At 36.7% G+C, this 24,421-nt stretch overlaps 1 protein-coding gene across 1 annotated transcript in view; it reads right to left on the bottom strand.

The window, feature by feature from the left end:
* The window catches only part of norpA (no receptor potential A), a 61,089-nt gene that overhangs the window by 5,463 nt on the left and 31,205 nt on the right, over positions 1 to 24,421 (bottom strand). Inside the window, exons 4-18 of the mRNA XM_088260128.1 lie at positions 22,130 to 22,189; positions 18,439 to 18,576; positions 17,383 to 17,462; positions 11,210 to 11,446; positions 10,174 to 10,340; positions 9,101 to 9,311; positions 8,492 to 8,750; positions 7,365 to 7,541; positions 6,266 to 6,419; positions 5,462 to 5,619; positions 4,566 to 4,772; positions 3,607 to 3,771; positions 2,802 to 3,006; positions 1,418 to 1,558; positions 490 to 670 (exon numbers count right to left, since the gene is read on the bottom strand). Coding sequence (XP_088116254.1) covers positions 490 to 670; positions 1,418 to 1,558; positions 2,802 to 3,006; positions 3,607 to 3,771; positions 4,566 to 4,772; positions 5,462 to 5,619; positions 6,266 to 6,419; positions 7,365 to 7,541; positions 8,492 to 8,750; positions 9,101 to 9,311; positions 10,174 to 10,340; positions 11,210 to 11,446; positions 17,383 to 17,462; positions 18,439 to 18,576; positions 22,130 to 22,189 — 2,540 coding nt within the window. The remainder of the gene's footprint in view (positions 1 to 489; positions 671 to 1,417; positions 1,559 to 2,801; positions 3,007 to 3,606; positions 3,772 to 4,565; positions 4,773 to 5,461; positions 5,620 to 6,265; positions 6,420 to 7,364; positions 7,542 to 8,491; positions 8,751 to 9,100; positions 9,312 to 10,173; positions 10,341 to 11,209; positions 11,447 to 17,382; positions 17,463 to 18,438; positions 18,577 to 22,129; positions 22,190 to 24,421) is intronic.

Raw genomic sequence — 24,421 nt, 5'->3', positions numbered from 1 at the left:
AATTTAGATTCCCAGATTTTTTTTCAAATCATGATTTTAAAAAAGGACATTTACATTTATTAACAGGAGTATGCTCCTGATAATAAGTATGTTTAAGGCCGAGCATAAAAGCTTGGCGGATTGCGGGTTGAGTATCAAAATTCTAGAGACAGCACCATCCGTTCAAAAAAATGGTCATTAATATTATTTTGATAAGAAAAAAGGAATTCTGCATTTCAAAGAAGAATCTTTGTGCTTTGACCTCTTAAGCATATATATGACCGTTAAAATTTTATATACAAATCAGTATTCAGTTTTCAACCAATTGGCGTGAATTACTTCTACACATTGCTCCTTCCCTCACTTGTATTTGTTGCTGCTCTATACATCACGATTTTCGCTAGCCCACTGGGCTCTGTCCTAGTTAGCAACTTGATCAACCCACAGGTTCCGGATTGCCGCGATTTTCGGGAAGCATTACCCTTAGCTAAAACGAGTGTCTGTGCTTACTTCTTCCCCTTGATGAGTTTCTCGATGGCGGCGCACTGCGCCTTCTGTATGGCCAACTTCTCCTTGGCCTGGCGCTTCCTCATCATATCCAGCTCCTTCTGCTGCTTCCTGCCGGTCTTCTGGAAGCCTTTCTCCGCCCGGAGCGACTCCACCGTGATGGGCTCGAACACCAGCGGCGGCTCTGCAAATTTATTTAGATTTTACATGTTTAAAATGAAAATAATTGTTCACAATTTTTTATCTGGCGGTTTTTTCATCAACCCCGACCCTGATTGGTATACTAATTAGGGTCGTATACTAATCACAAGTAACCGCACACCCAACTCCGATCTGTAAAATGTTTTTTGGCGTCTTATGCTGTACCAAAAGTAATAAAAGAAGAGGTTAAAGCGTCTCCCGCTTTCTACCAACAGCATGTTAAAGACGCTTTTAAGCGTTTCCCGCAAACAATGTGTTAATTATAAATTTCTCACTGTGCTTTTTGAAGTAGTTCACGTTCTTTATTTTATGTTGTATTTGTAATTCCTAGATATATATTGTTTTAAATGTCTTGTCATAGGTTTTCCTTAGTGAAGACATCAAAAAGTAATCATGTATGTATTGTAAAAAGTCATAAACAAATAATATTTATGAAAATATATATTTTGGGTATCTCAACGGAGACAAACTGTTTGATACAAAGGAAGTTTGTGAATATAAAATAGCAATAATAAAGATTTCTGCTGATAAAGAGCTTACTAATTTCAACCCTAGATGCCGCTGATAAAGTTATATGTAGCTAATTTTTTTAAATTGAAGCATAATTATAATTACAGCTTTGCGTTAGCTTGTATTTCAGTTTTAATCAATCATGGTAGAATGGTGAATGTTACATAGTGTATAAAGTGACTACCTTGAGATATGAATAAAAATTTTCAAAAAAAGATACCTTCAACTTTTTCTTCCACTTTGGTCTTCTTCTGATCTCCGGTTTGAGCCGCTTCTTCGATTCCCATCGACTTCATGTTATCCGACCTCTCCTTGGCTGCTCCCATGAAGGCGCGCGGATCAGACAAGGCGGCCATGAAATCTGAAATTTAATATTTTAAAAAATCAGTAAAATCCTTAAAATTTGTACTAAATTGCCAAAAACTCAGATTGCAATTCCAATTGAAAATACCCTATTACATATCAATGAATATATCGATAGAACACTAGTGATTCCCAAAGTGTGAGCCACAGCTCCCCAGCTGCGGTGTCATAATAAGGGCGCCGCGAAATATTTAATTGAACAATTTGGAAATATTTTACATTATCCTATGGAAAACAGTATTCGTTTGAATTTTTTTGCTGTTAAATGGGTTATCACTATTAAATAGATAAGTTTTCTCGATGTACAAAGGGAACCGTGTAAAAATCTGATGTATTAAAGGAGCAGCAAACCGAAAAACATCCAATATCAAGGTGCGGAAGATTTCGTATCTGGGTATATATATTTTGTGCAGAAAAATATTACATTCTGCCAATTATAATGATGGAAAAAATAGAAGGACTCCAAGGAGCTGGCAGAAAGCGAACATTGTGGCTTTGCAACATCCGCGACTGGAACGGGATGAGAGGAGTGGAGAAGTTGTTCCGGACGGCACAGGACCGCGAAGCCTTTGCCATAGTGATTGCCAACTACGGGGTGACCTAACAAGGCACACGAAGAAGAAGAAGAAACCGAAAAAGATTGAGAACCTCTCAAATGTGTAAAGGCAACTAGCCGTATCTCAAGTTGCGGCTGTTTGGCTTAACACGGCTTAAAGCATTCTTATAACTGGCCTTTATTATATACAATCACAGATTTTGTTCTAGCTGTTTCCTTTGCCGAGATATTCATTATCCAAATGTTTAATTTTTTATCAAAAAGCATAATTTTAAGTTACTATCTTCTTCTTTGGTCCCAATCTTGCAGATTGGTCTGTAGCAACAGATGACATCTCTTTCGCCATTCTCGCCTATTTTCGGAAGTCCTCTTCAGCTCGTCATACGTCGAGCAGCCCATGTCTTTGTATAAGTCGCTTAAGTATTCGCAGCGTGGGCGTCCTCTGGCGTTTATTCCCTCGATCGTCCCCTCTATTATTTGGTGCAGGAAACCCTCTTGTCTTAGCACGTGGCCGATCCATTCGGCGCATCTTTTGGAGATAGTCGCGAGTAGGTGCTTCCTTTCCTTGATCAATCGTAGCACCTCGTCGTTGAAAGAAGAAGATTTGCCTTTGCACATTACCTCTGTTCTACCCTATATCAATGAAGAGCAGTATTATAGTGCGCCCCTAGAAGAGGTTTCCTACCTTCGAAGCCGTCCGGCACGTAGATCTTGAGCTCGATGTTGCAGAACAGCATGGGCAGGGACATGGGGAAGTTGGCCTCCGTCCTCAGGGAGATGTGGCGGTAGCCCCCCTGCAGCCCGTCCAGCGGCAGGATCCTCTGCCCCAGCAGTTTCCCGTTCTCGTCGTACACGCCGAACCGGAGCACCGCCAGGTCGGGCAACACCACCTGCAAGGTCAAGAAAGAATAACCGGGATTCCTCATACATTTCCATAATCACGGATAGAATGGCATAAACTGATCACTCAAATCAACCAATAAGGGTAATAAACTTGGTAAATATCCAGACTTCCATTTTCAAATTTATTCCTATTCCATTATACAGTAGAACCCAAAAAATCTGAACTAATAATGAACATTCGGTAAGAAAACTTCAGATTACTCGAGAAATTTGTAATAAAAAGTACTTTACGCTATATGTAGTTATTACGTTGCATATCCCTTTTACATTTGAATCAATCAACTTTTTAATTTTGATTTTATATTACAGTACTTGAGTAGCAATACAGGTACGGTACTGTATTATTTTTCAGTTACTTTTCAATAATTTTCAAACAAAATTAGGTAGTATATAATAATTGAATATTTTAATAAATGTGTTCTTCAGTTTTTGCGTTTTAAAATTTTTTCTTCAAAATCTTGTTCCTATTTCCCGAGATTTCGAGTTCCAAGGTTCTACTGGAGAAAAATCCAGCGTTGATGAACAAAAATATAGCTAAGCGAGTTAAGGTATCAGGAATGAGTGTGTTTAATCTGTCATAGGGTTACCTTTCTGAACAAGAATGGTTCCTCGTTGTACACGGGATTGAGGCCGTTAGCCGGTACCATTCTAGTCCGGAACTCCTTCCGGATGGTGTCGGTGGGGAGACCATACATGTCCACCTCCACATATGTTCCCACTTTCTTGTCAGACAAAAACTGACCGGCTATGACCTGCAAAGACAAACGGGTATCTAACTCCGAAGATTTAAGAAATTTGGACATCTTAACAACAAAAAAATAGTGGGTCGACGATGTGAGGGCAGAAGACAAATCTCCTGGCTTCTAATATACGAGATTGGACGGGGATCAGGAACGCTAAGATACTGTTTAGAGCTGCCCAAGGCAAGGAAAATTACTCTCAAGTGATAGTCGACATCTCAGACATTCAGAATTTTTTTATTTTTAAATAGGGACATTTTCTATGTTGTTCTCAGTGTAGTGTACACCACTGTCAATAACAGTGACATGTCCTGACTTGTAGTAATGAGTAGTAACCCTGCATTATTTATTTATTTAAACTTCATGTACAGAAAATAAATAAATACATTGGCGGGCTTATTGCTAAAGAGCAATATCTTCCAACCAACCAAAAACAGACAAGTGATATTCATCAAAACATTTGATACCATATATAGCTATTTGCAATCAGAGGGTAGATAGTACATGAACATAAATTACAAATTAACATAAAAAAACATAAATTACAAAAGGTGATAATAAGGAGGGTAAAGGAAAAAGGGAGTTAAGGGAAGGAGGTAGAGGGAAAAACTAAGGGAGGAGGTTTGATGGACAGTTAGGATTCTAATGATAAATAGTAATGTCTCAGTCGTTTCTTAAAAAAATATTAGAGAAGGTGCATTTTTTACAAAGAGAGGTAATTCATTCCATAGTCTATTATGGAGTGGCATTAAACAATTGTTTTGATCATCGATCTTGATGGATCAAACAATGATCAAAATAATTACCTGGACAGCGCACTGGGCTGCGATCACCCCGTCTACCGGGGCGTCAGCAAACGGGTCGAAATTCCTGTCAGCTCTTCGCATGAAGTCCGGCTTGAGGAGATAGCCACAGTTGCCATTGTATTCAAACTTTCCCTGGTTAAGTTGCATGGGCAGGTCTGAGGTTTGGAAGTTCAGCGACACCATCTGACAACCTGCGTTCCAGAACACCTAGAAAATAAGAAGGGGGATTGAAATAAAAAATGCTAAAGAATTAACAAGATTAATTGAATACAGGCGGTCCTCACTTAACACCTTTGGTTGACACACATTCGGTGACATCTTAAGATAATGATCATCTCGTGTTTGGCACACAGTCTGTGACATCAATGATAATGAATGTCGTGCGTTTGGCACAGTCTGACATCCATGATAATGACCATTGTGCGTCTGGCACATAGTATGTGACATCTATGATAATGACCATTGTGCATTTAGCACACAGTCTGTGACCTCTATTATAATGACCATCATGCGTTTGGCACAGTCTGTGACATCTACAATAATGACCTTGTACATTAGGCACACAGTTTTGATATCTATGATAATGACCATCGTGCATTTGGCACACAATTTTGACATCTATGATAATGACTATCGTGGGTTTAGCACACAATTTTGACATCAATGATAATGATTATCATGCGTTCGGCACACAATCTGTGACATCTATGATAATGACCATCGTGTGCTTGGCACACAGACTGTGACATTTATCATAATGACCATCGTGCGTTTAGCATTAAGAAATTTTATGTATTATAAATGCATACATGAACCATGAAATGACAAGAAGTGAAATGAAAAAAAAAAAAAAGTAATTAAGAATGATTCCCATATTGTAGAGGAATCGTCCAGACCTGAGGCATGTAGTTGGAGGAGTCAGCCCTGGTTCCCTTTGGGTAGATTCTGGACATCTGTCTCTTGTTGTAGTTTACAAAATCAATGGCCTGCTGCTTCAGGTAGTTCATTCCGGCAGTTTCCGCAAATGAGGACATATTGTGGTGGATATTTTTCTCTGAAAAAAGCACAATTTTGAAGTTTTGATTTGATAACTTAGTACCACAAGAGTTACTTACTCCATATATTTGTAATCTTAAAAATAATACTAAGGAACATTTTTCCTCTTTTTATTTTTATAATTTCAAATCGTTAAATGTTTTGAAATAATGTTTTTGATAAAAATTCGGCACCGCGAGATCTAAGTACATAATTGTTTATTTTTTTGTTTGCTTGCGACATGTTATTCATTTCAATCTAATAAATGTGGTGAAACCACAATGAGAGAGCGAGACAACTAGACTACTCGGCTTTCGTTTGATCTAGTGTCCCGCTACCCGCACTCAGTCCCGCATGACAGCAGTTGGCACGGACGTGGTGTCCCTATGACTCAGTTGGCTGCGAGTTGGTACTTGCTGCGAGCTGTGTAATACGATTTCCATACAAATATAAACTGGGTCTTATGGTACCAAATGTAATTTTTAGACCGTCAGAAAGGAAAGGTAAAGAATCATATTCTTTTCTTTATCCACAGCTGATATTTTAGTGTCTTCCATCAATAAACTCATGATCATCTCCTATGGAAAAAGAATTCAGGAATATTCAGGAATAATCCAGCTGTTGCTACAGTTGCGTGGAAAGGAGTAAAGCAATATCAGACTTACGTTCGGCCACGTCGAATCCCTGGAACTTGATTGGCTGGGCGTAGTTGACCATGGAAGACAGCCAAGGGTGCACATTGGTGGTGGAGCCCGTGTACGCTACGGGGGGAGGAGCATCGTCTCCCGCCTCTGCGGCCGCTGCTACTATCTCCTCAGGCTGCCAAGGAAATATGAATGTATTAGCAGCTCATATAATTAATACAGTGATGCCTTTCATGAAGCACATAACCTGTCCGGGAGTAAGTTTCTGCGGACAAAACTGTATCTGGGGAGTGATTTATTAAAAAAAAACCTTCCCCTTCTTTTTCTGCTTGGTGTAGGCTTTAGGGCCTGTTTTTAAGAGGGATTAGCTTTCTGCGTTGTCGGTTCATCTCTCAATTACTTTTTTTTAATCACAGTCAATGCATTGCAATGGTCTTAGATCCTTCCACATACCGGTAAGGTTTTCAATACATTTGTGAAGTATGACTGATTATTGCGCCACCAGTTGAGGAATTGGTAAAGTATTTGATAAAACAGCAATACAGGTTTCAAGAATTAATGCAATATTCAATAATGGGTAGAATGGTGAACGTTACATAAGTGTATAAAGTGATCGCTTAGGCCAGCCAAATGCCAGGCCGTTAGTCCCGGGACGCACAGACGTCCATCTTCTTTCATATAAAGAGGAACAATAGATGTTTCATATCAAGTTGAGACACTTTTAAATTTTCTTTCTTTTATATAATTTTTTTTTTAAAGGAATAAATTGCAAAGTCTCTGCATTTAGAGGCTTGTCTGCAGGTAGGATAGGAGGTAAGGATAAGGAAAGTAAATGTGAAAAATACATCACAAACACTCAGAAAAATTAAAAATTATTCTTTCTTGAATTTATTTTTCAGTTGGGAGAAATCGAACCCGCGATGCCAGTTTTGCAGTCGATCGTCTACCCAACTACGGCACGGCGCCGTTCAATTTGTAGTTTTAAATATAAACATTGTAAAATGTGCCCTCGGTAGAGAAAAAAACACTATTCACTAGTCATTTTTGCAATTTGTAATTATGTGTGATGAAATAAAAATAAATAAATCACTACACCGGCAAGCATCAACACTGTCCCCACCTTCTTGTCGAGAACCACTGCTGAGGCATCTTCCTTGACCTCGTCCTCGATGACAAACTGTCCCTGCTTGAAGAGCTCCAGCTCCTGCTTCTCCACCTCTGATTTCAGTCTTTTGTTCTTTATCAGGATCTTCCTCTTCAGCAGGCACGGCGGCGGCAAGGGCACTCCGGGGTCAAGCTGGAAATCAGCGATACAGTAAATGCAAGGTTCAGTCAACCAAGGCCTGCGTTAGACCTACTCGGTATGGTGGAAGTCTCAAAATTGGCAGCCCTTAATTGGTTTCCTTTCAAAATCTTACAAACCTTTTTTTAAATTGATATTTTACTTGGAAAATACAACTAAATCTTAAAATCTATCGTAACAGGTGTTTCGATGCATTCAATCATTTTCAAACACATTTAAAAATAAAAAACTACCATTTATGTCTAAAAATAATATTGTGTGTGTTGTGAGTATGTATTGCCATTACATTTTGGGCATAAGATGATAGCTGAGAATATATTGTCTTTACATTCTCCACAAGATGACAGATGAGAATGTATTGTCTTTACATTCCGTCCATAAGATGACAGTTGAGAATGAGTCGTCGTCACATAATGGCCATAAGTTGATAATGTATTGTCGTTACGTTTTGGCCATAATATGAGTGGAAAATGTATCGCCGTCATATTGTGGCCATAAGATAGCAGTTGAAAATGTGTCGCCATTACATTCAGTCCATAAGATGATAGTTGAGAACGTATTGTCATTACATTTTGGCCATAAGATGACAGCGGAGAATGTTTTGCCATTACATTGTGGCCTCACAGTGGAAAATATGTTTGTGTTACATTTTGGCTACAATATGACAGTTAAGAATATATCGCTTTCATATTATGCCCATAAAGGTGGGGAATGACCGGAGCATTTCGTCGTAACGTAACATTTGCAGTGAGCATCCAACTTCGGATGGAGCACTCAAAACGCTGTACTGACTATACGAATGCTCGCATTGTAACGCGTTACGTTACGACGAAATGAATCCGGTCATTTCCCACCTTAAGAATTTCTTTACATTCTGGCAATAGGATGACGGTTGACAATGTGTCGCCGCTACATTCCGGCCATGAGATGAGAGTCTGTCTCACCGGGTAGTCGGGGAGCGGCTCTTTGAGCAGCAAGTCCCCGAGGATCTCGTCGCAGTACTTGGCCAGCTTGTACTGCTGCGCCTTGCAGCAGTGGTTCTCGAAGGACAGGATGACGGGGTAGTCGGAGGTCACGAAGGCCGTGTCCCGGAGCGCCACAATCACGTCCCGGAACAGGATGTCGGTGCACATGGCCATGCCGTGCGTGATTATCGGCTCCTCGTCCTCGCCCTTGCCGTCCCAGCAGTCCAGCTCCACGCACCTTTAAAGGAATACCTCCATTTTAGAGAATGTCATATCAGAGAGTAGAATAACAATCAAATGCATTGACAAATAGATTTTTTTTTACATATTTCAAAAGTATTTAAATCTTTTTTCATTCAAACCCATATCCACACCCGATGGTTCATAGGGCACTGCATCATATAAAAGCAGTGTTATCTTGATCGTTAACACATGAAGGAAAGGTGATCAGCTCTCTGCTTCAGATAATATTAAATAAATAGTTCAAAGTAGCATTAAATAAATATTAGAGTGAAAAAAATACGTATATTTATTTGACCCTCTCAGAAGTCTGTCGCTGACTCAATGTAAATCTGGCGGTAAATTTACCTGCAGCCGGCCAGCAACACTTGTCTGTACATCTCGACGGAGCTCTTCCCGCCGAACTGGCGGCCGGAGAGGTAGGTGTTGTGCGAGGAGTTGATGTAGTAGTGCGACAGGGGCTGGTCCATCTCCATGTAGATGTCCAGCCGGTCCAGGAACACGGGCGCGTTCTCGTCCGACATCAGGTAGCGGATCAGCCCGTCCTTGGTCAGTTGCTCTGCCAATGGTGCACACAAATTTAGTTACACAAATATTAAACCCTAACTTAGGAGTTGATGTAGTAGTGCGACAGGGGCTGGTCCATCTCCATGTAGATGTCCAGCCGGTCCAGGAACACGGGCGCGTTCTCGTCCGACATCAGGTAGCGGATCAGCCCGTCCTTGGTCAGTTGCTCTGCCAATGGTTGACTCGATATTAGTTACGCTAGTAACTTCGGTTTGCGGATCTCTCAATACAATCAGGAAAACTTTTAACCTTTTAACCTTTCCCTCCCGGTGATATGCATTTACTACAACTCGACTTTACAAATAAGAATACCAATATACAATATAAAATATAATATAATTACTAAGTAACCATCACGCCGCTTCTGCAGGGGTAGGCAGAGAGAATAGAACGCCACACCAATCTGTCTTTGCAAACATTCTTTGCCTCATCCACGTTCATGCATCTCCTCATACATTCCTGCCGATTGTTTCGACTCCTAACCTGACCACTTTCAAGTATTTGGGCATACCTGATCAAGTTTTTCTCGGTCTTCCTCTGTACATAATATAATTACATATTACATAAAAGTATTATAATACAATGTTATTTATTTACAGCTATGGAAATATATAATTTGTGAAGAAATCGGGAATAAAATCATCAATACACAAACGTTTCTCAGTGTGTGCGTGCGTGCCGTGCTTTGCGTACATGCGTACATACGTCGTAGCGTGTTTAGTAGGGCGCAGGTCGTCCTCCGTCACTACACCAGCTATTGCGGCTACTTGCGATGTATTTTTAGGCGCATGATAGACAAACACATTACCCAAATATGGGAAAAAATAAAAATTTCAGAAATGAATAATAATTACTTTTATTTTTTGCATCCTCGTTTTGCTCGTAGGTGTTGATGATTTCCGCAGCTCGCTTCTCATCGTACAGCGGATAGAGGATCTCGTTGAGTCTCGGGTCGCGCTGCTTCTCATTCATGAAGTTGATGAACTGGTCCAGGTTGATGGTGTCTGCCTTGCCTTGGGTGCTGGAATCACACGGTGCATATGAACGATCTTATTCTGAACCTTACCGGAAATATCTAAATTAGACATGCTTCAAAGGGGGGTATTTGAAATATCGTATGATGGAAGGTATGGGGGAACAATTAGAAAGGTAAAAGATGAAAGATCAAGTCAAATACAAATTGTACTAAACGAAGGACAAACCACAATATCAATGTTGAATGAGCCACCGTATGTGTCTTGTCGTGTCGGTGTCGTTCTTATCACAAAATTTAACATAATATACACACAAAAAATATTTTTTCTTACTATATTAACTCTTGATCATTTACATTGTGTGCATATGGGGTACATGACATATGGGGTAGAATGCAGAGCGGACACCGCAGTAACAGAAAAACGCGCTAAGAGTGTCAGAAATGAAGACTCTAAGAAGCATATCGGGCAAGAGTCTAAGAGATAGAATAAAGAACACCAGGATAAGAGAAATATGTGAGATGGAAGATGGAAGATGTCGTTAAGTGGGAAGGCAATGAAGAAGACAATTGTACGCACATGTGAGGAGAATGAAACTATGCAGATTTCCCCACTGCACTGCACGACCAACCCCAAGGTGGACGAATCCTGGACAGACCACCAAAGAGGTGTATTGACAGGTGGGAATCGACATCACAGGAGGCTAATCCCTCTCAAAAACAGGCCACAAGGCCTACAACAGAAGAAGAAGAAGAAGAAGAAGAACAAGAATATCATTTACTCATTTTTTTTATTTTGCCTTTGGTTAGCCCTTTCACCTCCGCCGTCAGCAGAATAAAATTTTTCTCTTCCTAGTTAGTTAGTCAAGGCAAAAAGGTCACTACTTTGATGCTGCAAACGCAAAATGGTCACTCACATGGATCTGAAGAGCTCTTCGATGTCGTTTCTGGGGCAGATCTTGTGGTAGAGGGCGTAGAACTTGTCAAAGGTGAAGGCCTCCTTCTCTATGGTGTCCGACTTGCCCGAGGGCAGGCCGAGGTCGGACAGGCACTGGTAGACCAGCTTCTCCGTCTTGCCCGAGGCGAAGGTCCGCGCCACCACCTTCACCGGCACCTTGCCCTTGTGGTCCGTCAGGAAGCCGAGGCGCATCCAACTGTAACATTGCTTAGTGATCAGAACGACCAGGATACTGACTACAACATGGCACAGTGCTTAGAATGACAGGGACACTAACTACAACATAACACAGTGTTTAGAATCATCGGGATACTAATTACAACATAACACAACGTTTAGAAATACCGAGAAGCCGAGGCGCATCCAACTGTAACATCGCTTAGTGATCAGAACGACTGGGATACTGTCTACAACATATCACAGTGTTAAGAATCACCGGGATACTAATTACAACATAACACAATGTTTACAAGTACCGAGACACTAACTTAACATAACACGGTGTTTAGAATCACCGGGATACTAATTACAACGTAAACAATGTTTAGAAGTACCGAGATACTAACTTCAACATAGTACGGTGTTTAGAATCACCGGGATACTAATTACAACATAAACAATGTTTAGAAGTACCGAGACACTAACTTAACATAACACAATGTTTAGAATCACCGGGATACTAATTACAACATAAACAATGTTTAGAAGTACCGAGACACTAACTTAGCATAACACGGTGTTTAGGATCGCCGGGATACTAATTACAACGTAAACAATGTTTAGACGTACCGAGATACTAACTTCAACATAACACGGTATTTAGAATCACCGTAATTACAACATAACACAATGTTTGGAAGTACCGAGATACTAACTATAATATAGCACACTGATTAAAATGAAAGGTTTCTAGTAGAAAAAATTTCTACACAAAGGAGTTAGTTTTACATTTTGACTTTTCATTGTAATTTCAAAGCATTTTAATTTGATAAAATGACTTGGTAAATAAATGGTTTTTTTAAAAAAAATCATGTTTTCAGGCATCTCCCGGTATGTGAAATGATTCGGGAAGAATCTTACATACATTTAAAAAACAATTGTCTCCGCTAAATATAAAACTTACTTTAAATCAACCACAGATGCTGCCGAGAACTCACAAATAAAAGGATGTGTCAATTATTATATAAACATATGAGTTTTAAAAAAATGGAGCAGTGTGGTTGTCAATCATGGGTAGAATGGTGAATGTTACACGTGTGTAAAATGATCACTTATACCAGCCTATGACGGATCGTAAGTCCTGTAAAAACCCAGACTTCCATATTCTTATTCATCTTTTTTGAAATGTCAAAATATAAAATTCAATTCTTATTTATATAGCACAACCAAGCAAATTCTTACATTGTGCACAGCCATCTTTCATGCTTATTAAATTAGCACAAACAAAAATAATAGTCATAAAAAGATAAATCAGTTATGTAATTAATAGAATAATAGTTAATTGTGTAACAATATACATATATTATTTAAAATAACTGATATTCCAAAGAAATGTCAATAGTACAGTAGAACCTCGATATAACGGGCCTCTATTTAATGAACTTCGGATAAAACGGACAAAAAGTCCTAGCAAAAGTAAAAAAATAAAAGTCCTGTATTAACAGGCATCATGTTAGTGCTACGATATCATATTAATGGTACAGTATCATATTAATGATACAATATCATATTAATGATACGATATCATATTAATGATACAATATCAAACAGCAACATCACTTCACGACGAGTGCCCGAAGAAAATAAACAGATTTTTGTTTGTGTTTTGTATTGTTCATTTATATGTTAATAATAATAATAATAATAAAACCCTTATCCGCACCTCCATGGTGCATAGGGCACTGCTTCATATAAATGCAGTGATATCTTGATCGTTTACGCATGAAGGAAAGGTGATCAGCCCTCCGCTTCAGGTACCAGTCCACGGTAATATTGAATAAATATTACAGTGAAAAAATCACTTATATTTATTTGACCCCCCCTGGGAATCGAACCCGTGACCTCCAGAACGGTAGCCGAGCAGACTGAACATTACACTATGGAGGCGGACTTTATGTTAATACAGTGTTCATATTTAAAAAAAAAAGTTAATTGATTTATTTAAAGTTTATTGTTTTTAACACTCAAAAGAGAAGAAAAGAAAAAATAATAATAAAAAATTATATCACCCACAAACATAAACAATAAATAATAAGTGTAAGTCCCTCTCCAAACACAAGAGCTTAGTCCCTTTATTGGAGAGAACAGCGTTATTAATTTTACGATTGTAAAGTAGAAATATCTAGAAAATAAAGTAAACTACAAAAACTCTTAAAACTATATTATATAAATAAATAAATAAATAAAACCTATATAATAAAACCCTTATCCGCACCCCAATGGTGCATAGGGCACTGTGTCATATAAACGCAGTGTTATCTTGATCGTTTTACACATGAAGGAAAGGTGATCAGCCCTCCGCTTCAGGTACCAGTCCATGGTAATATTGAATAAATATTACAGTGAAAAAATCACTTATATTTATTTTACCCCCCTTAGGAATCGAACCCGGGACCTCCAGAACGGTAGCCGAGCAGACTGAACATTACACTATGGAGGCGGACTTTATGTTAATACATTGTTCATATTTTAAAAAAAAAGTTAATTGATTTATTTAAAGTGTATTATTTTTAACACTCAAAAGAAAAGAAAAGAAAAAATAATAATAAAAAAATTATATCACCCACAAACATAAACAATAAATAATAAGTAAGTCCCTCTCCAAGCACAAGAGCTTAGTCCTTTTATTGGAGAGAACAGCATTATTAATTTTAAGATTGTTAAGTAGAAATATCTAGAAAATAAAGTAAACTACAAAAACTCTTAAAACTATATTATATAAATAAATAAAACCTACTTTTATATAACGGACTTTCGGCTTTAACGGACACCCCTTCTCCTTAAATAGTCCGTTATATCGAGGTTTAACTGTACGTAATAACTGCGATAGCCGTTTACAAAGCATAAGCATGAATAATAATAGCAAGTCAATTAAATAAAATCTAATTAAAATTAATTGCTGATCAAACCAAAAAAGGATATGTTATTGTGGTTTCAAATCTAATTAAGATTAGGCATAAATGATATACGGAAATTGTGCAGCTGTTTGATCAATGATGGAGGAACTTCAAAAGATCTATAATACCAATCTAACTAACTAACTAACCATCACGCCGCTTCCCCGCAGGGGTAGGCAGAGAGAATCGAACGCCACACCACTCTGTCTTTGCAAACACTCTTTGCCTCTTCTACATTCATGCATCTCCTCATACATACCCGACGATTATTACGACTCCTGACCCGGCCGCTTTCAAGTATTTGACATACCTGACTGTGCCAAGTTTTCCTCGGTCGTCCTCTGCTTCTTTTTCCGACTACATTCGCCTCATAAATTTGTTTGACAGTTCTTTCTTCACTCATACGCTCCACATGTCCAAACCATCTCAACACACCTTTCTTAATTTTATCGATAATGCTTATCTCAGCCTTACATTCTTTCCTTATTTCATCATTCGAACATCTATCAAACATCGTTTATCCACACATTCGTCTGAGGGATCGCATTTCGACTGCATTCAGTCTGCTTTCATCCTTCTTTTGCCAACTCCATGCTTCGCTTCCATACATAAGGGTTGGAACAAGAACTCCATTGTGTACTGCCAGTTTAGCTTCCGCTGATAGATTTTTATTTGCTAAAACTGATTTTAGTGCACCATTCACTCTGTTCCCAGCATTCACTCATAAAGACATAATACCAATCACCATGTGATATTACTCCAGATAGGTGATGAATTGAATGAAAATAATCGAATTAGCAATCAACTCTAGTCTGGGCCATACTGTTATATGGCAACGAAACGTGGACTATCGGGCAGGCAGAACGAGGTCGGATGTAGACATTTGAGATGTGGTGCTACAGGTGCATATTGCGGATTCATCGGTCAAGGGAACAACGAGGTAATTCAATTGATCTATTCTTTCAAATAATGCTCTCTTTTTAAAAGTTATTCAATTACTCCATTCGTTCAAATAATATTCTATTCTTAAAAGTTATTAGGTTAATCCATTCATTCAAATTATATTCTATGTTTCAAACATATTTGATTAATTCATTCATTTAAATAAAATTCTATTTTCAAAAGTTATTCAAATTAATCTATTCATTCAATTAATATTCTATTTTTAAAACATATTCGATTACTTCATTCATTTAAATAATATTCTATTGGAAAAGTTATTCCATCACTCCATTCATTCAAATAATATTATATTTAAAAAATATATTTAATAATAATAATAAAACCCTTATCCGCACCCCAATGGTGCATAGGGCACTGTGTCATATTAACGCAGTGTTATCTTAATCGTTTACACATGAAGGAAAGGTGATCAGCCCTCCGCTTCAGGTACCAGTCCATGGTAATATTGAATAAATATTACAGTGAAAAAATCACTTATATTTATTTTACCCCCCTTGGGAATCGAACCCGGGACCTCCAGAACGGTAGCCGAGCGTGCTGACCATTACACTACGGAGGCGGACCATTTATTTAAATAATTTTCTATTTTTAGAACTTATTCGATTGCTACATTATTTCAAATAATTTATACTTTTAAAAGTAATCCAATTGGTCCATTCTTTCAAATGATATTCTATATTTAAAAGTTATTAAACTACTCCATTCATTCAAATAATATAACATTGTTAAAAGTTATTGGGTTATTCCATCTATTCAAACAATATTGTATAGCACAAAGTGAGCTGAGCCCTGGTTAGTTACAGCGGGTGAGCACACAACACGCAGAACCAAATACAATAAACTTACTGTTTCATTAGGTTAGTGCGAGGACAGACATTACTCCCTTTATTGTTGTGTGTGATAAGTCGTAAGCCGGCCTGCCATTCCTGTTATACAAATACACCAGAGCATGCATGGAACAATACATTTCATGCAATAAACATAAATACAATTAAGAATATAAATACAGACTCATAGACAATAAAATACAATACAATAAAGGCACAATACACAGTATAAAGTAAATATTCTTTTAATTGTTTTATTAAAGGAATATTTATGTCGGGTTGTGGTCCTGTGGTTAGTGTCGCGGACTCTTGAGTCAGCGTTTCTCGGTTCGAACCCTCTCTACCACAATTTGATACCTATTTCTAATAATGAACCGCTTAGGCTCACAGAAATAGCATGAAAATGAAATATTTGTGTAAAAAATAACAACACAAATATTTCTCTTATAAAAAAATAAATATTGTGTTTTTGATACTAAAATGCAATTTAGTAGACTCAGTATTTGATTTTAATATTTAGCATATAAATATGTATTATGGTTAACTGAGATTTGAATTTGAAGTCTGTACTATAGATTGTTCAAAATTATAAAAAAGTACAAAAACTTCAAGAAAGAAGGTAAATTGCTCCTATATACTCGTATACCTACAAGGCTAGGGTTGGAATTACAGTGAAAACACGCTTTATCTACATGGTGTAAATAAGTCTCACTATACTTTTATTTGCAGCGACTTTGGCATTTCGAAACCAGTTGTCGATCAGTATTATTAGGAACATAACGATACCTACTGAAAGAAAATTGACGATTATGTGTTTTTTTGTGAATAGAAAGTTATCTACACTACGTCAATAAATTATTATCTTCCGTATGAAATCCGAGCTTCGCACTAAAATTGAAATTATCTTTACCATAGGTACATAGTAAAATGATGACTTCCATGTAAAATCAATGCTCTTGAAGTAAAATATATACATGTATATTCACCTAAATATCATGCATTATAATTTTTAAGATAAAAAAGTTAGTTTTAAGGGTGTGTATAAAATAATATTCATATGATAAAACATGCACAAAAATGGACAAATTGCCACTTAATTTAATACTTAAATTATTTTTATACCATGCACAACAACGTTTATAATATAACGGTATAAGTAAGCAGATTCATGCATCATTACAAAGTACATAAAGCCCATAATCCTGCAATTTTCAGATTGCACTTACTGCTTCTTCAGGCAGGTCATTGGGCAAAAGTTGTTGGCTTTTCCGTTGTGCGTAATTTTCCGGAGTCCGTCTAGCCACACCTAGTCACAGGAAATTGAGCTGTAATATCTCTCCTGGGATATCTCTGATGTGTGAACATGTGGATATATTTTTTTGCGGTCACAAAACACGAGATAGAGCACCAAATTATTCAGAGTTTATATTTTTTTGCTTACAACCTAATTAATTAATCAATTTAAAACCTTTGCTTTTCAGAAAAGCAGGTATGCCAATTTGGGAAGAACAATTTTTAAAAATTTCATCTGTAAAATACATGAAAGGTGAAAAAAAACGAGTTGTGGTAAAAACCTTTACTTCTAATCCGCATCCAATGGTGCATAGGGCACAGCATTGTATCGAAGTAGTGATACATTGATCTTTAATTACAGTCCTGCGCTTCAGACGCCAGTAGAGGGTGATATTAAATACATGTTGGAGTGTAAAATCAATGTTGTTTATTTTTGTCCTCCTGGGAATTGAACCCGGGACCTCCAGTATGGTAATTAAACACAATAACCACTACACAGGCAGACAATCACGCCAATCAGAGCGCAGATTCGTCACATATTTCTACCCCCAAATAAAGTTGAAATAAAAAAAATTACATCAAATGATCCGGCAGACACATTGCGTTAATATACCTATCCATTTTTAATTTAAATTCACCACTACAATAGACATAAACATCTCTGAAAAGAAGTGATAACATTTAACCATACTGTATACATCGATATGAGATCAAAAAATGCCGCAAAAGTCATGCGAATAAATAACTCACACGCAATTTACGACGAGTCGAGTGAAAAGGTAAAATTACCCTTCCCGCCCAACACCACCAGTCGAGTGAAACGGTAAAATTACCCTTCCCGCCTGGTCACAAAACTAGAACAATGATCAAAGGTATTTTTGCCCTTGTTTAGTTTTATAGATAACTCCCAAACGTGGTAGTATTTCATCCTGACATTGTCACCAAATCGAGATGGAACTATGCGAGGATAAGGTGGCAGGTACACCTACCTTGGCTGTTGCAGCATCCGGGCAGACCACGTGCTGCATATTGATGTTGATGTAATCGGTTCCACTGCATATCGTGAGGGACTTGTCTTCCAAACTGTCGCCATGTTTGTTGATCAAGTTGTAGCTCAGCTTCGAATCCTGCGTACGAACAAAAATCGGAATCAGATTGGCACTTTCAATTGCTACATTCAAAATTTGTACCAGATTCAAGTTTGGTACTGACATTCCTAGGTGGAACTGCATTTAATGTAATAAGAAAATGTATGTGGTGAATGTGGGAAAAAGACAAGGGGGTTTATGAATTTTATAAACATTATTCCCAAGTATCATTTTATGACGACCGCCTACGTTGTTCACTGTAATATTTATTCAATATTACCCTGGACTGGTACCTGAAGCGGAGGGCTGATCACTTTTCCTACATGTGTAAACGATGAAGATAACACTGCGTTTACATGACGCAGTGCCCTATGCACCATTGGGTGCAGATAAGGGTTTTATTATATAATATTATTACATCATTTTATGACATAATTAAAAATAAAGATTTTAGAAAGGAATGTAAGGCTGAACTAGGGATAATTAAAAATATGTATTAAGAAGAGTTTTTTTTAATGTGTTATGGACATGTGGAGCGAATGAATAAAGAGAGGATGACAAAGAAAGTATATTTAGCGAATGTGAGCGAGGGAGAACAGAACGAGAACGGTCAAAAAGACTTCAGGCACGATCAGATCAATCAGAACCTAAAATCTGGTGGTGTAAAAAGTGTGCGTAATCGGAGGGCATGTATGACTAGATGTATGGATGTGAAGGAAGCTAGGAGTGTATGTCAGGACAAAAGAGTGTTGCGTTCCATCCTCTCTGCCTACCCCTGCGCGGAAACAGTATGATGGTAAAAGTAGTAGTAGTAGTAGTAGTAGAGTAATTAACAACAACTAATGCGTTCACTCAGACGAATGTGCGGCAAAACGTTGCATGATAGATGTTCGAATGGTGATATAAGGAAAGAACGCATGGTTGAGGTAAGCATTATCGATAAAATTAAGAAAGATGTGTTGAGATGGTTTAAACATGTGGAACGAATGAGATGGAAAAAGCGGTATAAGAAATATTTATGAGGCAAATGTAGTAAGAAACAGGAGTAGAGTAAGACCGAGGAAAACTTGACATGATCAAGTAGGTCAAATAGTAGAATGCAGTTAGGTCAAGAGTCAGCAATAATCGGCGGGTATGTATGAGGAGATGTACGAATGTGGAAGAGGCGGGGAATGTTTACAAAGACAGAGTAGTGTGGTATTCTATTCACTTTACCTACCCTTGCTGGTAAGCGACGTGATGGATATTTAGTTAGTTTATATTCATTTTTTGATAAGATAAATTTGAAAAGACCCTATCATAGGCTATCTTGTAAACACTACGCTAAATAAGTAAAAAAGCAACGCTTCTTTCATCTCACCACAGATGTCTGTAGTGAATTTCAGTTAATGAATAGAAGTTCCAAGAATTTGTTTAGCGTGGTTGTCAATCATGGGTAGAATTGGTAAACGTTACACGTTTGTAAAGTGATCACTCAAACCAGTCTGCGACGGTCGTAAGCCCCGTAAATACTCGGACTTCCATATTCTTCTTCATCTATGTTGAGGTGTTGAAAAAAAAGTAAACATGCAATACAGAACAAACATTGCTAAGAAATACATTTTAATTATGCCCCATAAAAATAATCTCTAAGGGATTTGCAAAGTAAACTCACTGAAAATAATTTGTTTACTCAAGGCCTACGCAAAGCAAACGTTGTTTAAATAAAATTAAAATAAACGGTGCAAACATTATATAAATAACTTGTCCGAAAAGAAATTAAATCTACATTTTCAGGAAAAAAGCAAAGAAGAATAATTAAATTGAAAAATTACTATACTCATAAAAAATTCGAAATCTTAATATCTATTAGGTGAACTAAGAATTGACACCATTATTTTAAACCAAATTTGTGTGATGAAATGGATCTACAGTGTGAATTCATGAGGCAAGTAAACAAGACTGCAGTCATCTCAGGATCCCTGAAAAATAGTATATGAAAAAACCCTCATGAAGATCGGCAGCAAAATTAAAATTTATAAAGCTTGTGTGCGACCCATCATGACATATCGCTCACTCCTTTCAAGAACGTCATAAATCAAAAATCGTCAATTTTCAGTTGTGCATGTTTTCGGAATGCCCAGAAAATGTACTATATCCCAGCAAAAGAGGAATGTTTTTAACTTAATATTTACCCGCTACAGGGCAGAAACGGTTGTTTTTGCATTTTGAAGAAAAGGTATTGTGTAATCATTTTTTGAAATATATTAAATATTTTTCAAATGGAGAAAAAAACCTACAAGTTTTACCTAAAAGATCTGTTGCACAGTAAAAAGATCAATTAGTGGCTTGATATTTATTTTTAATACATTGTATTATATTTTTAAACATTAAAAACGTTCTCCTAAAAAGTTTTTTGATTTATGACGTTCTTGAAAGGAGTGAGCGATATGGGATCGAATGCAGAACGGACACCGCAGTAACAAAAAACCTGCTAAGAATCTCAGAAATGAAGACTCTAAGGAGCATATCTGGCAAGAGTCTACGAGATAGAATAAGGAACACCAGGATAAGAGAAATATGCGAGATTGAAGATGTCGCTAGACGGGGAAGGCAACGAAGAAAACAATGGTATGCGCATGTGAGGAGAATGGAACCATCCAGATTCCCCCACATTGTACTGCACGGCCAACTCCAAGGTAGATTACTCCCTGGCAGACCACAAGATGGATAGATAGATGGATATGTAAAAGGCCTACACCAAGAAGAAGATTTGAACCAATTTGTGTCTGATACACTTTAAACCATTGAAGAATTGATCTAAAAACTATGATATAATAAATAATAATAATAATAAATCCCTTACCGCACCCCAATGGTGCATAGGGCACTGCTTCATATAAACACAGTGTTATCTCGATCGTTTACACATGAAGGAAAGGTGATCAGCCCTCCACTTCAGGTACCAGTCCAGTGTAATATTGAAAAAATATTATAGTGAAAAAATCACTTATATTTATTATATTTTATATTATATTATATTATTGGTCTATAGTGCAGTTTAATTCAAATTCGGATTGAATTAATTTATTTTCAATTGATCTGGGTGTTTGTGATGTATTTTTCACATTTACCTTCCCTATCCTTACTATCCTACCTGCAGACTAGCATCTAAAATAGACGCTTTGCGGGTATTCCTTTGAAGAAAAAAAAGTAACTAATTAACATATCGCTTACTTCTTTCAAGAACGTCATAAATCAAAAATCGACAATTTTCAGTTGTGCATGTTTTCGGAATGCCCAAAAAATGTACTTCATCCCAGCAAAAGAGGCATATTTTTAACTTAATATTTACCCGCTACAGGGTAGAAACTGTTGTTTTTGCATTTTGAAGAAAAGGTATTGTGTAAAGAGAAAAAATCTGCAAGTTTTACCTAAAAAGATCTGTTGCACAGTAAAAAGTTCAATAAGTGGCATGATATTTATATTTAACACGTTGTTTTATATTTTTAAACTTTAAAAACATTCTCCTGAAAAGTTTTTTGATTTATGACGTTCTTGAAAGGAGTGAGCGATATGGGGTTCTTCAAAATGAAATTACAAATACACTTGCCTTTGGAACTCCACCAGCTCTTATGTCGCTCACTTGACAAAGCTCAATGACATCTCCTTCCTGAAAAAAAAAGCTCTTTTAAATACGAGTACATTTATGTAAGTATAATAGTCAACATTTTGAGTGTGTCCAAATACTTGTTCACAAAATCTGGATTATCTCCAATCACAGGAGTTATTTTCATATTATTTTTTTGACAAAAAAAATAATATGAAAATAACTCCTGTGATTGGAGATAATCCAGATTTTGTGAACAAGTATTTGGACACACTCAAAATGTTGTAAATAAATTATCTGGTCAAATTATAAGCTGAATAATAAAAATGAAAATGGTATTTTCTGGCGTTTCTCATGTGTGTGATTATAATCCAGGGTTCGGACATCACATACTAATTTAAGAGTTTCTGCTTAGTAAAAAGCTTCTTTACATCTCACCAATAGATGTCTGTAGTGAAGTTCTAGTGATTCAAGAACAAGGTTTCTAAATTGGTATATATATATATATATATATATATATATATATATATATATATATATATATATATATATATATATATATTATTTTTTGACATCTCATCAAAGATGAAGAAGAATATGGAAGTCTGGGCATTTACGGGGCTTACGACCGTCATAGATGTTCTTCTTCATCTTTGATGAGATGTCAAAAAATAATATGAAAATAACTCCTGTAATTGGAGATAATCCAGATTTTGTGAACAAGTATTTGGACACACTCAAAATGTTGTATATATATATATATATATATATATATATAGAACTTCCAAGAATTTGAGTAGTGTGGTTGTCAATAATGGGTAGAATTGGTGAATGTTACATGTGTGTAAAGTGATCACTTAAATCAGCCTATGACGGTCGTCAGCCCCGTAAATGCCCAGACTTCCATATTCTTCTACATCTTTGATGAGATGTCAAAAAAAATAATAGTCAATATTAAACTAGATCACAGTTCTTTGGTTACCCAAGTTCACAAAGGTATTCAAATACTGTACAAAGAAAACTTTTGTATGGAATTCATAAAACGCATGTTCAAAGCTAAGTCAAATTGATGATGCATTATTTATTCTTCTTCTTCTTGTTCTAATCCAATTGTGCATAGGGCACTGCATCGTATAGAAGGATTGTAATTTTGATTGTTGTACACATTATATAGGCTACTTCTATTTACAACACTTTGAGTGTGTCCAAATACTTGTTCACAAATCTGGATTATCTCCAATTATAGGAGTTATTTATCTTATTATGTTTTTGACATCTCAACATAGATGAAGAAGAATATGGATGTCTGGGCATTTTCTTCTTCATCGATGTTGAGATGTCAACAAAATATAATTTAATAGATTTATATTATCCATTGACACTTCGTGATGGAATTGCATTTTTAATATATAATTAGATTAAAACCAATATTTTTAGCTTTTCCACTTAATTTTTATTTGACCAGCGACCGGGTTTCGTCGTTACCGACATCATCAGACCGGTCTGATGATGTCGGTAACGACGTAACCCGGTCGCTGGTCAAATAAAAATAAAGTGGAAAAGCTAAAAATATTGGTTTTAATCTAATAATATATTAAAAATATAATTTGATGTAACACGTGTGTAAAGTGATCACTTAAACCAGCCTATGACGGTCGTAAGCCCCGTAAACGCCCAGACTTCCATATTATTCTTCATCTATGTTGAGATGTCAAAAAAGGCTATATTTATCATTATCTTTTTCAAATCATAACCCAGGAATGTATAAGTACCCTTGAGGTAGTATTTCACGAAAATGGCGCTATATAAATTATCCAAAATGATTATTACATGAAGGACAGGTGATAAGCCCAGCGCGTTAGGTAATATTAAATCAATATTAGTGTGAAAAATCACATATCGCTCACTCCTTTCAAGAACGTCATAAATCAAAATTCGTAAATTTTTAGTTGTGCATATTTTCGGAATGCCCAGAAAATGTACTACATCCCAGCAAAAGCGGCATATTTTTAACTTAATATTTACCCGCTACAGGGCAGAAAGTGTTGTTTTTGCATTTTGAAGAAAAGGTATTGTTTAATTATTTTTTTAAATAAACTAAATATTTCTCAAATGGAGAAAAAACATTCAGGTTTTTACCTAAAAAGATCTGTTGCACAGTAAAAAGTTCAATAAGTGGCTTGATATTTATTTTTAATACATTGTATTATATTTTTAAACTTTAAAAACGTTCTCCTGAAAAATCAAGTATTTTGATTTATGACGTTCTTGAAAGGAGTGAGCGATATATTTACC

This window comes from Brachycentrus maculatus, unplaced genomic scaffold (assembly GCF_059751285.1).
Source record: "Brachycentrus maculatus isolate JH-2025_06_01 unplaced genomic scaffold, ASM5975128v1 h1tg000007l, whole genome shotgun sequence".
Taxonomy (NCBI): Eukaryota; Metazoa; Arthropoda; class Insecta; order Trichoptera; family Brachycentridae; genus Brachycentrus; species Brachycentrus maculatus.
Note: the sequence above shows the minus strand (reverse complement) of the source record. Positions and strands in the feature narration are given on the sequence as shown.